Source organism: Muntiacus reevesi, chromosome 2 (genome assembly GCF_963930625.1).
Source record: "Muntiacus reevesi chromosome 2, mMunRee1.1, whole genome shotgun sequence".
NCBI classification, from domain to species: domain Eukaryota; kingdom Metazoa; phylum Chordata; class Mammalia; order Artiodactyla; family Cervidae; genus Muntiacus; species Muntiacus reevesi.
Genome location: NC_089250.1, coordinates 25,026,495 through 25,041,502, shown reverse-complemented (window position 1 = coordinate 25,041,502; position 15,008 = coordinate 25,026,495). Strand labels below are relative to the sequence as shown.

General features: G+C 37.3%; 1 protein-coding gene across 2 annotated transcripts in view; it reads left to right on the top strand.

Annotated features, from left to right (window-relative positions):
- Positions 1-15,008, top strand: part of ARHGAP21 (Rho GTPase activating protein 21) — a 129,414-nt gene that overhangs the window by 72,337 nt on the left and 42,069 nt on the right. For both annotated transcript variants that reach the window (XM_065921104.1, XM_065921105.1), the window contains exons 5-6: positions 11,861-11,953; positions 14,256-14,334. In XM_065921104.1, coding sequence (XP_065777176.1) covers positions 11,861-11,953; positions 14,256-14,334 — 172 coding nt within the window. The remainder of the gene's footprint in view (positions 1-11,860; positions 11,954-14,255; positions 14,335-15,008) is intronic.

The window sequence follows — 15,008 nt, the reverse complement described above, 5'->3', positions numbered from 1 at the left end:
GGTGACTTTATACTGACATTGTCTAGAGACTATTGGAATTTGGACTTTAAAGCTCGTGAAATTTGTTGGACAACAGATTGGAGGCCTGGGAGCTATACTTTAAAGTACTAGCCACCACTATGGAAATGAGAGTTGTCTTCAGTGGAAGTTTGGAAACACCTAGGTTTAGAAAACTGGAATGCGATTTTTTTTTTTCTTTCTCTCTTAGTGCTTCTGCCTTTACAGGGAAGAGAAGGGAAAAGGGCCCAGTAGTCTGCCATGACAATCCTCTTAAATTGGATTCTACTTAATTTTCATGTAGGATTTTTTTCATCATTGATACATGTGGATTTTTGATGTTAAACAGTCTGTTAGGCTCTTAGAAGTGTTTTGTATGCCATTAGAAAACCAGACCCCTAAAATGAAAATTAGAAGCCTGTTTTCTTCTTTTTTTAAGAAGTCTGTTCTAAACAATTTAAAAGGAGTTAGAACATACTTCAAGCAAACAGAAAAATAAAGGGGAAATGTAACTTCCAAATGCTAATTACCTTTGTCATCCTAATATGTCAACAACACCTCATTCTCTCTTTCTCTAAGACATAAATTATTATAAATATGACTAAGGCCTTTCTATACCATTTCTTTTCTATTCTCTTCCCCCCAGATGTAATTACTAGCTTGAATTTCGTATTTATCACTTCTGCCTTAGTTCAGTTTAGTCACTCAGTCGTGTCTGACTCTTTGCGACCCCATGAATCGCAGCACGCCAGGCCTCCCTGTCCATCACCAATTCCCGGAGTCTACTCAAACCCATGTCCATCGAGTCGGTGATGCCCTCCAACCATCTTGTCCTCTGTCGTCCCCTTCTCCTCCTGCCCTCAATTCCTCCCAGCATCAGGGTCTTTTCCAATAAGTCAACTGTTTGCATGAAGTGGCCAAAGTACTGGAGTTTCAGCTTCAGCATCAGTCCTTCCAATGAACACCCAGCACTGATCTCCTTTAGGATGGACTGGTTGGATCTCCTTGCAGTCCAAGGGAAACTCAAGAGTATTCTCCAACACCATAGTTCAAAAGTATAAATTTTTTGGTGCTCAACTTTCTTCATAGTCCAACTCTCACATCAATGCATGACCACTGGAAAAACCATAGCCTTGACCAGACAGACCTTTGTTGGCAAAGTAATGTGTCTGCTTTTTAATATGCTATCTAGGTTGATCATAACTTTCCTTCCAAGGAGTAAGCGTCTTTTAACTTCATGGCTGTAGTCACCATCTGCAGTGATTTTGGAGCCCCCAAAAAGAAAGTCTAACATTGTTTCCACTGTTTCCCCATCTATTTGCCATGAAGTGATGGGACCAGATGCCATGATCTTAGTTTTCTGAATGTTGAGCTTTAAGCCAACTTTTTCACTCTCCTCTTTCACTTTCATCAAGAGGCTTTTTAGTTCCTCTTCACTTTCTGCCATAAGGGTGGTGTCATCTGCATATCTGAAGTTATTGATATTTCTCCTGCCATTCTTGATTCCAGCATGTGCTTCTTCCAGCCCAGCGTTTCTCATGATGTACTCTGCATATAAGTTAAATAAGCAGGGTGACAATATACAGCCTCGACGTACTCCTTTTCTAATTGGGAACCAGTGTGTTGTTCCATGTCTAGTTCTAACTGTTGCTTCCTGACCTGCATACAGATTTCTAAAGAGGCAGGTCAGGTGGTCTGGTATTCCCATCTCTTTTCCACAGTTTATTGTGATCCACACAGTCAAAGGCTTTGGCATAGTCAATAAAGCAGAAATAGATGTTTTTCTGGAACTCTCTTGCTTTTTCTATGATCCAGCGGATGTTGGCAATTTGATCTCTGGTTCCTCTGCCTTTTCTAAAACCAGCTTGAACATCTGGAAGTTCATGGTTCACGTATTGCTGAAGCCTGGCTTGGAGAATTTTGAGCATTACTTTACTAGCGTGTGAGATAAGTGCAATTGTGTGGTAGTTTGAGCATTCTTTGGGATTGCCTTTCTTAGGGATTGGAATGAAAACTGACCTTTTCCAGTCCTGTGGCCACTGCTGAGTTTTGCAAATTTGCTGGCATGTTGAGTGCAGCACTTTCACAGCATCGTCTTTCAGAATTTGAAATAGCTCAACTGGAATCATATCACCTCCACTAGCTTTGTTCGTAGTGATGCTTTCTAAGGCCCACTTGACTTCACATTCCAGGATGTCTGGCTCTAGGTGAGTGATCACACCATCGTGATTACCTGGGTCGTGAAGATCTTTTTTGTACAGTTCTTCTGTGTGTTCTTGCCGCCTCTTCTTAATATCTTCTGGCTTCTCTTAGGTCCATACCATTTCTGTCCTTTTATCGAACAAAAGAAATTCCATTTCTTTCTTTGCAAGAAATGTTCCCTTGGTATATCTAATTTTCTTGAACTCTAGTCTTTCCCATTCTCTTGTTTTCCTCTATTTCTTTGCACTGATCACTGAGGAAGGCTTTCTTATCTCTCCTTGCTATTCTTTGGAACTCTGCATTCAAATGGGAATATCTTCCCTTTTCTCCTTTGCTTTTCACTTCTCTTCTTTTCACAGCTGTTTGTAAGGCCTCCTCAGACAACCATTTTGCCTTATTGCATTTCTTTTCCATGGGGATGGTCTTGATCCCTGCCTTCTGTACAATGTCACGAACCTCTGTCCATAGTTCATCAGGCACACTGTCTATCAGATATAGTCCCTTAAATCTATTTCTCACTTCCACTGTATTGTCATAAGGGATTTGATTTAGGTCATACCTGAATGGTCTAGTGGTTTTCCCTACTTTCCTCAGTTTAAGTCTGAATTTGGCAATAAGGAGTTCATGATCTGAGCCACAGTTAGCTCCCGGTCTTGTTTTTGCTGACTGTATAGAACTTCTCCATCTTTGGCTACAAAGAATATAATCAGTCTGATTTCAGTGTCGACCATCTGGTGATGTCCATGTGTAGAGTCTTCTCTTGTGTTGTTGGAAGAGTGTGTTTGCTATGACCAGTGTGTTCTCCTGGCAAAACTCTGTTAGCCTTTGCCCTGCTTCATTCCGTACTCCAAGGTCAAATTTGCCTGTTACTCCAGGTGTTTCTTGACTTCCTACTTTTGCATTCCAGTCCCCTGTAATGAAAAGGGCATCTTTTTGGGGTGTTAGTTCTAAAAGGTCTTGTAGGTCTTCATAGAACTGTTCAACTTCATCTTCTTCAGCGTTACTAGTTGGGGTATAGACTTGGATTACCGTGATATTGAATGGTTTGCCTTGGAAACAAACAGAGATCATTCTGTCATTTTTGAGATTGCATCCAAGTACTGCATTTCGGACTCTTTTATTGACCATGATGGCGACTCCATTTCTTCTAAGGAATTCCTGCCCTTAATAGATATGATGGTCATCTGAGTTAAATTCACCCATTCCAGTCCATTTTAGTTCGCTGATTCCTAGAATGTCGACGTTCATTCTTGCCACCTCCTTTTTGACCACTTCCAATTTGCCGTGATTCATGGACCTAACATTCCAGGTTCCTATGCAATATTGGTCTTTACAGCATCGGACCTTGCTTCTATCACCAGTGACATCCACAACTGGGTATTGTTTTTGCTTTGGCTCCATCCCTTCATTCTTTCTGGAGTTATTTCTCCACTGATCTTCAGTAGCATATTGGCCACCTACCGACCTGGGGAGTTCCTCTTTCAGTATCCTATCATTTTGCCTTTTCATGCTGTTTGTGGAGTTCTCAAGGCAAGAATACTGAAGTGGTTTGCCATTCCCTTCTCCAGTGGACCACATTCTGTCAGACCTCTCCACCATGACCCGTCCGTCTTGGGCGGCCCCACATGGCATGGCTTAGTTTCACTGAGTTAGACAAGGATGTGGTCCATGTGATCAGATTGGCTAGTTTTCTGTGATTATGGTTTCAGGGTGCCTGCCCTTTGATGCCCTCTCGCAACACCTACAGTCCCACTTGGGTTTCTCTTACCTTGGCCGTGGGGTATCTCTTCACGGCTGCTCCAGCAAGGCGCAGCCGCAGCTCCTTACCTTGGACGAGGGGTAGCTCCTCACGGCCGCCCCTCCCGACCTTGAACGTGGAGTAGCTCCTCTCGGCCCTCCTGCGCTCGCGCAGCCGCCGCTCCTTGGACGTGGGGTAGCTCCTCTCGGCCGCCGCCCCTGCCTTAGTCGAGTCATATTCCTAAACTTAGGCTTATTAGCAAGTGCTTCCTCACGCCCTGGGTTTTTTTTTTTTTTTTTTTTTCCTTCGCCTATAGCAGTCTACAGCCCAGCAAAGAGAAGCAAAGATCATTTTTCATTCTTCAAATTTAACTTTGATATATCTGTCTCAATCTACATTGTGGTTTCAATTATTAGGGGTCTGAAAAATAGATTTTAATTTCAATGAGCTATTTAATTGATTTTCTTTAAATAATGCCTAGAGCCTTAGCATTCCATTATGTGACCTCTTTAACTTTCCGCCTTTGTGGAGAGCACATGCCTTCTAAGGCTTATCTAACTTTCATATTAAGCCCAGTTTAGTTTCATCAACCTTTTCTCGTGTAGAGAGAGATAGAGCATTTCTTTGTTTTTGTCTCTCTTTTTTTTATAGCAAAGAAATTGATTTAAAAAAAAACTTCAATCTGTCATTATGAAAACAGATTTGTTTTTATTAAAAAAGTTGTTTGATAACATGCTTGTGAACTCAGAGAGAAGGAAAATAAAAAAAAATCTCAATCTGAGTAATAGCCATTGTTTTCTGCTGCTTTGCTTTTGGTTGAAATGTAAAATGGTATTTCTTTGTTTAAAGAATTTTTATTTTAACTGCTAAGAAATACATTTCTCTTATCCCTATAGGGAACAGAGAACTATAGGATTCCCTGATCTGTCCCTCTTTGTGTCTTCATTACAGGCTCTTGTTTGTAACCGGTATAGTTCAAAAATCTGTTGATTCGGAAAATAATCGGTTTGCTTTAGTCTACTTGCTCTGTGTACTTCATATTTCAAATTTTGAAACAATTTAAATCCAATTGTTTTAGGTTTTTGCATTCTCCAAAGAAGAGGGTCATTAGAGCTTCTGTCTTTTAGACACCAATCTCTTTAATATACTGGGCTTCCTAGATGGCTCAGTGGTAAAGAATCCTCCTGCCAGTGCAGGAGATGCTGGAGTCATGGATTCGATCCCTGGGTTGGGGAGATCCCTGGAGAAGGAGATGGCAACCCACTCCAGTGTCCTTGCCTGGAGAATTTCATGGACAGAGGAACCCGAAGGGCTACAGTCCTCGGGGTCCCAAAGAGTCAGACATGACTGAGCGACTGAGCAATTAAGACAGATTTGTAGTTTGTGTCAGAGTTACTGGAAATGTTTTAGTACAGTCTCTCTTCTTTTTTTCGTTGTTCTTTGGTCCTTGGTTTCTACTCTACAGCTTCCCTCTAATATGGCAGTTAAGTTTGTATCGTTCCTCTCTAGACCAATATTTAATCATTCCCCGACAGTATGACGGGGCTGTGTCCCTGGCCTCATTCATCCCTGCTCTCTAAGTAAACCTAAAGGTTTATCATCAGACTTAGCATAGTAGTAACATTCCTTAAAAACCTACTTGTACGAGGCAGCATATAAATGTTAATCGATTCTCTCATCTAATCCTTACAACAACCTTGCCAGGTGAAAATAAATAAATGATCATCATTCTCATTTTTCCCATGAGTTAACTGGGGCACCAATAAATCATTTGTTTAAAACCCCTTGGGGATGGGATTGCCAGATAAAATATAGGATGCTGAATTAAATTTGAATTTCTGATAGACAATAATTTTTGCAGAACCCTTCTGCAAAAATAAATAAATTTTATTTTTAAAAATAAAAAATAATAAAATCATTAAATTAACATTAAATAATTTGTTAAAATTATTAATATTAATTAATTAATATTAATTAACTGATATTAATATTAAAGTTTATTAAATTTATTAAATAAATAAAATTATTTATTTTAAAATAAAAAAAATAAATTTTCCAGTAACCCTTCTTGGAAAGTATGTAGTAGAGCTGGGATTTAAAACCCTATAATCCCGTCATAGGTCTCAAGCTATTGACTGCTACATTATACTGGATATGGAGACTAAAAATCATGCCAACCTGGATGCTCATTCAGCATTTGGATGGCAGCTACTACCTATTCATTATTGTTTCTTTTAGTTGTTTTCCCCCCAACTAATTATATTTACTGAAATGTAAAAGTATTTGCATTCTTTCTGATTTCAAAGTGTGACTTCAAGTAAATTCATGTATGCTTTTTACATCTTATCTAAGTCTTTACTAATTGTATGTTAAATGGCAAAATAAAATAAAATGGGACTTTTCTGGAGGACATGCTCATTTTAACCATTCTTATTCACATAAAATCACCACCATCTTCTTCCTTTTCTCAAAGACAGAAAGATTTAGTTACATATGTGTGCTAAAAAGACACATTTCCCTTTTTTTCTGGTAAGGAAATGACACTTTAATAAGGTCTTTAGGAAACTAAGAAATTATAAAATACACATGCAGAATTGAAAGAAACTTTGTACTAAGAACTGCCAAGGAAACCATCCAACTCCACCAAATGATCCTACAGGGAAGTAAGGGGCAAATTTTCCTGATGAATTGCCACAGGGTTGGACTTTTAGTTTTGCATATCTAGAAACTGTAAAAAACCAAAGGCATAAGAGATTAAATAACACAGACTTTAAATTTGATGCTTGTGATTTCCAGTTCTAGTGGAATTGCAGACAGCATATATTAAAAAGAAGACACTCTTAAAATTAATGAACTATGTGTTTAACATAAGACTTAGAGTCAAGGCATATAGAAATTGAAGAGAGGAATATTTCTTATTAAAACTGTCTGTAATTAATGGATGCCCCTGGAAAATTTTTCTATTGTCCAGAAGAAATTGGATAACATCTATAGTAGTAATAGCAAGTTAGAATTCTGTAGAGAGTCTAGGAAGGAAAGTGAACAAGAAGGATCAGAGTATAACTCTTAGTTACAATAGTGTTTGCTGTAAGATTGGCCCTTCTTTTAGTCTACTCCATCTTCATGTATTTTCAGGCATAGTATATTGAAGGATTGGTCGATTTGTGGCAACGTCTCTCTGAACTTACAGTGGTAGTCATTGCCACGTTACTGTTTTCTTTATAGAAATTAAAACCAAATTATTTTGAACTGCATTTATTCTGTGTAAGTGGAAGTTCCTATCAGAACTTTCAGAAGTCACTATATTGCTATCCAGCCAGCTTTTTACTGTTTTGTAGAAGTCATTAATAGTCATTTATATTTTTGTGTTTTTTTAAACGTAGGTGTGATATAATCACTTTTGGGACATGGTGGACTGCAAATCATTAATAAAAAGAAAAATGTGTCCTTTCTTTTATTATATAAATCTTTTCATGAAAGCACTGACTTGATGCAGCAAAACTTATTAAACCTTCAAATCTCTAGTCAAGAAAAAAGTAAATGTGAATGTTGAGTCGGCTACATAAGGACCTAGCCTGATTACCAACTTTTTTGGAATTAAGTGTTTGAATTTAAGTGACTTATATTGAAAATAATTTTTTTCCCCTTTCAAACTAGTTGTAAGCGAAAGCTTGATGTAAGGTTTAAATACGAAATTTGTTCATTTATTGAGTAATGATTTATCGAATATCCACTCTGTGCCAGGCATTGTTAGGTCTATGATCATCAGTGAACATGACACAAATCCCTGCTCTTCATTTTAGTTGAAGAGACAAACAAGCAACATGTAAGGAAATAAATGTGTAATTGTAAGTAGTGGATGACAAGTTCTGTGAAGTAAAAACTTGGCACATACAGAAAAATTTTCCAAACTTTGTATTATAATTTTCAAAGTACAACAAAGGCCCTGTCTTAGTCAACAATTAACATGTTTAAGATATATTTGCATTATCTGTCCATCCATATATGTGTCTGAGTGTGTGGCTATCTTAGGTTTATTTTTTTTCCTCAAATCATTTGGAAATTATGTTGCAGATATCCTTATCATTATAATAATGGAAATGTAACAATATAATAATAAAATATGATAATTGATGATTACTAATATTTCATCCCTAAGTATTTCAACAGACATCTCTTCAGAATGAGGACATTCTTCCTTAGTAGGGAGTTAACTAGCATTTAGTTCTCTTACTTTCATCAGTTGGGGGTGTCATAGCTAATCAAAAGTGACCAAAGGATTTAGAATATTTTCAGGTCATCTGAACATACAGAGTTTATAGAGTTTCCTTGGGAAGAGATCTGATAAATATAAATAATTTTAAAAATTGAATGATAGCTATTTTGAAGGTGTATTTTTATGACCTTTCAAATTTTTAATTCTTGAAAATATAAGACTAGTCTTCATCTAAACACTGTGAGTGGAAATGAACATTTACTGAGAAATTGCTTCAGTTATAAGCTATGCTGAGCACATTTATATGTTATCTTTTTGAGTCCTAGAAACTTTTCAAGAATGTTAAAACATATCTCTGTGCTATGAAAGAGTAATGATTTCTTTAAGTAAAAAAGTTTACTTAATTACAGCTGAACTGTCTAGTGGCAAACCAAGAAATTTGGATACCTGTCTCCTGCAGGAAGCACAAACAGTTTCCACTGTGTCTTCTTGCATTTTAAGAAGAGCTAGCATTCACTACTTTTAGAGGATTTCTTTCAAAATAAACAGCTAAATATGTAAGAGGAGTTGATGATAGATGTTGCTTTATCTGTTTCTTTTTTTGAGTCACTTTTGTGGTTCAGTTCAGTTTAGCCTCTCAGTTATGTCAGACTCTTTGCAACCCCATGGACTGCAGCACGCCAGGCCTCCCTGTCCATCGCCAACTCCCGGAGTTTTAGTAAACTCATGCCCATTGAGTCGGTGATGCCATCCAACCATCTCATCCTCTGTCATCCCCTTCTCCTCCTGCCTTCAGTCTTTCCCAGCATCAGAGTCTTTTCCAATGAGTCAGTTCTTTGCATCAGGTGACCAAAGTATTGGAGTTTCAGCTTCAGCATCAGTCCTTCCAATGAACACTCAGTACTGATCTCCTTTAGCATGGACTGGTTGGATCTCCTTGCAGTCCAAGGGATTCTCAAGAATCTTCTCCAACACCACAGTTCAAAAGCATCAATTCTTCTGTGCTCAGCTTTCTTTATAGTCCAACTCTCATATCCGTACATGACTACTGGAAAAACTATAGCTTTGACTAGACGGACCTTTGTTGGCAAAGTAATGTCTCTGCTTTTTAGTATGCTGTCTAGGTTGGTCATAACTTTTCTTCCAAGGAGCAAGCGTCTTTTAATTTCATGGCTGTAGTCACCAGCTGCAGTGATTTTGGAACCCCCAAAATAAAGTCTAACACTGTTTCCACTGTTTCCCCATCTATTTGCCATGAAATGATGGGACCAGATGCCATGATCTTAGTTTTCTTAATGTTGAGTTTTAAGTCAATTTTTACTGTCCTCTTTCACTTTTCAACAAGAGGCTCTTTAGTTCTTCTTTGCTTTCTGCCGTAAGGGTGGTGTCATCTGCATATCTGAGGTTATTGATATTTCTCCAGGCAGTCTTGATTCCAGCTGGTGCATCTTCTAACCCAGCATTTCTCATGATGTACACTGCATATAAGTTAAATAAGCAGGGTGACAATATATTAGCCTTGACATACTCCTTTTCCTATTTGGAACCAGTCTGTTGTTCTATGTTCAATTCTAATTGTTGCTTCCTGACCTGCATGCAGGTTTCTCAAGAGGCAGGTCAGGTGGTCTGGCATTCCCATCTCTTTCAGAATTTTCCAGAGTTTGTTGTGATCCACACAGTCAAAGGCTTTGGCATAGTCAATAAAGCAAAAATAGATGTTTTTCTGGAATTCTCTCGCTTTTTCGATTATCCAATGGTGGTTGGCAATTTGATCTCTGGTTCCTCTGCCTTTTCTAAAACCAGCTTGAACATCTGAAAGTTCATGGTTCATGTATTGTTGAAGCCTGGCTTGGAGAATTTTGAGCATTACTTTACTAGCGTGTGAGATGAGTGCAATTGTGTGGTAGTTTGAGCATTCTTTGGGATTGCCTTTCTTTGGGATTGGAATGAAAGCTGACCTTTTCCAGGCCTGTGGCCACTGCTGCATTTTACAAATTTGTTGGCATATTGAGTGCAGCACTTTCACAGCATCATCTTTTAGGATTTGAAATAGCTCAGCTGGAATTCCATCACCTCCACTAGCTTTGTTCATAATGATGCTTCCTAAGGCCCACTTGACTTCACATTCCAGGATGTCCGGCTCTAAGTTGGTGATCCACACCATCATGATTACCTGGGTCGTGAAGATCTTTTTTGCATAGTTCTTCTGTGTATTCTTGCCACCTCTTCATCATCTTCTGCTTCTGTTAGGTTCATACCATTTCTGTCCTTTATTGTGCCCATCTTTGCATAAAATATCCCCTTGGTATCTCTAATTTTCTTGAAGAGATCTCTAGTCTTTCCCATTCTGTTGTTTTCCTCTCTTTCTTTGCATTGATCTCTGAGGAAGGCTTTCTTATCTCTCCTTGCTATTCTTTGGAACTCTGCATTCAAATGGGAATATCTTTCCTTTTCTCCTTTGCCTTTCGCTTCTGTTCTATTCACAGCTATTTTTAAGGCCTTCTCAGACAACCATTTTGCCTTTTTATGTTACTTTTCTTTGGGGTGGTCTTGATCCCTGCATCCTGTACAATGGATAAAAATTCAGTTTTCTATGACAACAATTATGGATTCTTTATATTTGACACTCAAGCAAATTTTGCCCAGCATTGCAGTCTGACAAAATGGATTAAATTTACTCCATACATGTATATGCATTCTTTTCTCAGTTACATTCTTTTTAAAGAGTCAGGGCTGTGTGTTCTGCTTCTGTTTCTGATTCAGTAGACCTGAACACACTTCTTGGGTATGTCACTACTGCTGGTCTGGGGACCACATTCTGAGTATCTACCTGTTTGTCCTCTCTCAGTACTTATCGTACTTAACACTTACTTTAAACGTTCTCCCAGCCATGACTCTTTTTTTTACTTCTATGTATTGAGACTGTCAGTTGTTCTTAAATGTTAGTGTGTAGGTTAATCACCAGGGAAAATTGTTGACAAAGCAGATTTCTGATTGGACTTCAAACATTGATTTTTAGCAAGTCCTTGAACTGGTCTATGGATAGCAATTGGTGAAGTCCTGACTTTCACATTTGATCACCTGCTCCTCATCACCATGACTGTCTGTTGTATTTGTCTCTGTTTTTTAATACTGTAGTATCATTCTTCATTCATATGTCTGTCTCCCTCCAGCATCCCTAAAGGGAAAGAACTGTTTTACTTAGCATTATGACTTCAGTGCTTAATACCATGCAGTATTAAAAAGCAATAGACTTGATAAAAATAAACTACTGAACAAATGAAAAAAAAAAAAGCAGTAGGCTTGAGTACTACCTGTATAATTTAGCTCTGTGATCTTGGAGAACTTACTTAATCTCCCTGAGCCTCAGTGTCCTATTTTGTTCCATGGTGGTAGTAATGTTTACTCACTATGGAAATTAGCTCTCAGGCATGGGAGTATTTGGTGTAGTAATTTACATACAGAATGTTCCTGATAAATGGAAACCATTGCTGCTGTGGCAGTTGTGTTATGAAAGAAGCAAAATAAATGTTTGAGTTCGTGAAATACTCTTAATAATGACTTCAGCATTCAAATTCAGGATATGTGTTTAACACTTCATTAAAAGATCTTGGCTTAATTGTCTCAGTTAAACATAGTTTCCGTTTTGCTATTTTATGAAAATATTGTGAAGTAAAACCATGCCTTGGGTCTTTTTTCTCCCACAGGAAAACAAAGAAACCGCTTGGAACCCATGGACACCATCTTTGTTAAACAGGTGAAAGAGGGCGGACCTGCTTTTGAAGCTGGATTATGCACAGGTGCTGATATTTAAACAGACTCTAAATTTCTTTGTTTCTTCCATGTTTCATTTTCCATATTTTTCTTTCTCCTTCTGTGTGTTTCTTCCTTTCTCTTCATATTAGTTATTACTGTTTTTGAGACCTAGTTCCTTATAAGCTTCTTGATACCCAAATAGATACATTCTGACAGATATACAGAGTTGTATATGACTGAGCAACTTAGCACACACACATGCAATTTGTGGGCACTTTTGTTGTTGTTCAGTTGCTAAGAGGTGTCTGACTCTTTGCGACCCCATATACTGCAACATGCCAGGCATCTCTTTCCATTACTGTTTCCTTGAGTTTGCTCAGACTAACATCCATTGAGTCAGAGATGCCATCCAACCATCTCATCCTCTCAACCATCTCCCCTTTCTCTTGCCCTCAGTCTTTCCCAGCATCAGGGTCTTTTCCAATGAATCAGCTCTTTGCATCACTTGGTCAAAGTATTGGAGCTTCAGCTTAAGCATCAGTCCTTCCAATGAATATTCAGGGTTGATTTCCTTTAGGATTGACTGTTTTGATCTCCTTGCTGTCCAAGAGACTCTCAAGAGTCTTCTCCAGTACCAGAGTTCAAAAGTGTCAATTATTTGGCATTTAGCCTTCGTTTTAGTCCAACCCTCACATCCATACCTGACTACTGGAAAAACCACAGCTTTGACTAGACAGACCTTTGTTGGCAAAGATCCATGATGTCTCTGCTTTTTCATATACTGTCTCAGTTTGTCATAGTGTTTTTTTCAAGGAGCAAGGATCTTTTAATTTAAGAAAAAGTGGGCACTTTTAGTTACCACTTAATAATGGACTCTCAGAGGCCCTTTAAAACAACCTATTTTGCATACATTTAATTTTGACAAAAATGAACAAAATAGTAGAATGATGAAGATATTTATTGATCTAACTAAAATAATCTTGGCGCTCCAAATTCCAGAAGAGCCTGGCCTGCCAGAGATGAATTAGTTCATTCCACCACAAAGAGTAGCTTATTTTTTTGGTTAAAATGGTAAATTTTCTTTATTTTTAAAATTTCTATCAGTGTAGTTGCTTTATAGTGTTGTGTTAGTTTCTCCTATGCAGCAAAGTGAATTGGCTATACTTACATCTATAACCCCTCTGTGTTGGATGTCCTTCCCATTTACACCCCATAGTGCATCAAGTAGAGTTTCCTGTGCTATACAGTAGAGTTCTCGTTAGTTATCTATTTTATACATAGTACCAGTAGTGTGTATGTGTCCATCCCAATCTCCCAATTCATTCCATCCCCCCAAGTCCCCAAAGAGTAACTGAAGTCTCCAGTGCAATGGAAGCAAGCCCAGCTGCAAATCTGCAGGATGTGGTCTGTTTGTTCTGAAATATTTTGTGACTTGTGATTTTCATAAAAACTAGCTAGGATTTAGTTTAGAGTAATGCAGACACTGAAATAGTTACCCCTTTCTCTTGTTTTAAACATAATTTTAAATGGTAATTAATGAAAAACTAGCTTTTACTGCCTTTTGATTAAAATAATCTTTTCAGCTACAAATATAAGTATTGGGTATCATTCCTAAGATACACTAGGATGCACTGTTAATTTGTTAATTGGTTTTTTTTGGTCATAGTTGAGGGGCTGTGCTAGGCACACGAAAAGCACATTTTTTCTATTTTCTTCTTTCCCTTGTCCTTTCTCTCATTTATTTTCTTTTCTGCTCCGTTGAATTTTTTTGAGTCATCCAGAGGTCCTTTACCCCATTAAAATGAAGAACAAGTTAGTATATATAAAGTCAAACCCATGTGCATACCCATATTTAAGTTCTGCAGTGTAGCAGTAATCAGTAAACTAAAGAGATTGGGAGAACAGGACAAAGAAATTAGTTGGACTAAAATTGGAGAACACTGAACTTCCCTAGTGGTCCAGTGGTTAAGACGCCACACCAGGGTTCTGTCCCTGGTTGAGGAGCTAAGATTCCACATGTTGCACTGCATAGCCAAAAAACTTAAAAAATAAATAATTAAAATTAGGGGATTTATTTTATTTATTATAAATATATAAACGTTTAGAAATAAAATACTTTTCGAGGTTTCTAAATTCATCAGTTGCTGCACTCTTCATTTAAAACATCATTATATCTCATAAGCTGGATATATTAACATTTAGGTTCATTTTTATAAAAGATACTTTACAAAACAATAAGCAAGGATATATCAAAAATAAGTATTTACTCAAAGAAGTATTACAAAAGTACTCAGAAGTGACATTGTAAAGGAATTCCTCATGTGTTTTTTTAATTCCTCTTTGAAGGTGATCGAATTATAAAAGTCAATGGAGAAAGTGTTATTGGCAAGACCTATTCTCAAGTAATTGCTTTAATCCAGAACAGGTAAGTCTTGACATGATTAATTTTGGCCAAAGATGGGTTTTATAAATCAATGAAGAATGTAGATTTAATACAATATTGTATTCCTGTAAGAAGCTGATGCGATGTAAAGATAGGAAACCTTCCTTTAAAGTTGAAAATGCATTGGAAAGTTGCCAAGAGCATACTACCAGAGGATGGTGTATTTGGTGACTTTGTTTTGGCAAATTTACTAGATTTGTAACTAAAATCCTTTTCAGCCTGAGAGGCATACATTTTAGATTTGTCATTAAGTCTCTTACTTTTATTTGAAGTGAAAATCAAATTTGTTTATAATATGTATATAAATAATTGCATATATAATTTATTTTAAAACCACTAAGATAACTTATCTTTAAATAGCTTACTGAATAATATTCTTGGCTCAAATTCATTTAACAAAGACCACAAGAAATCATTTTTGAATCCACTTGTTTGCCTACTTTCTACAGAATAGGATTTTGAGTTTTAAAGGTAGAGTAGTATTTACAGAGTGACTGACTGTAAAGATAGTTTAGTCCAACCCTCTTTCTCTCTGTCACACACCTAGACTTTTTCTTAAAATTGCAAATACAGAAATCAAAAGCCAAAGAGGTTGCCATATTAAATTTTGATCAAGAATAAACCATGACTCTACTAGGGTCTGATTTCCAGATCAT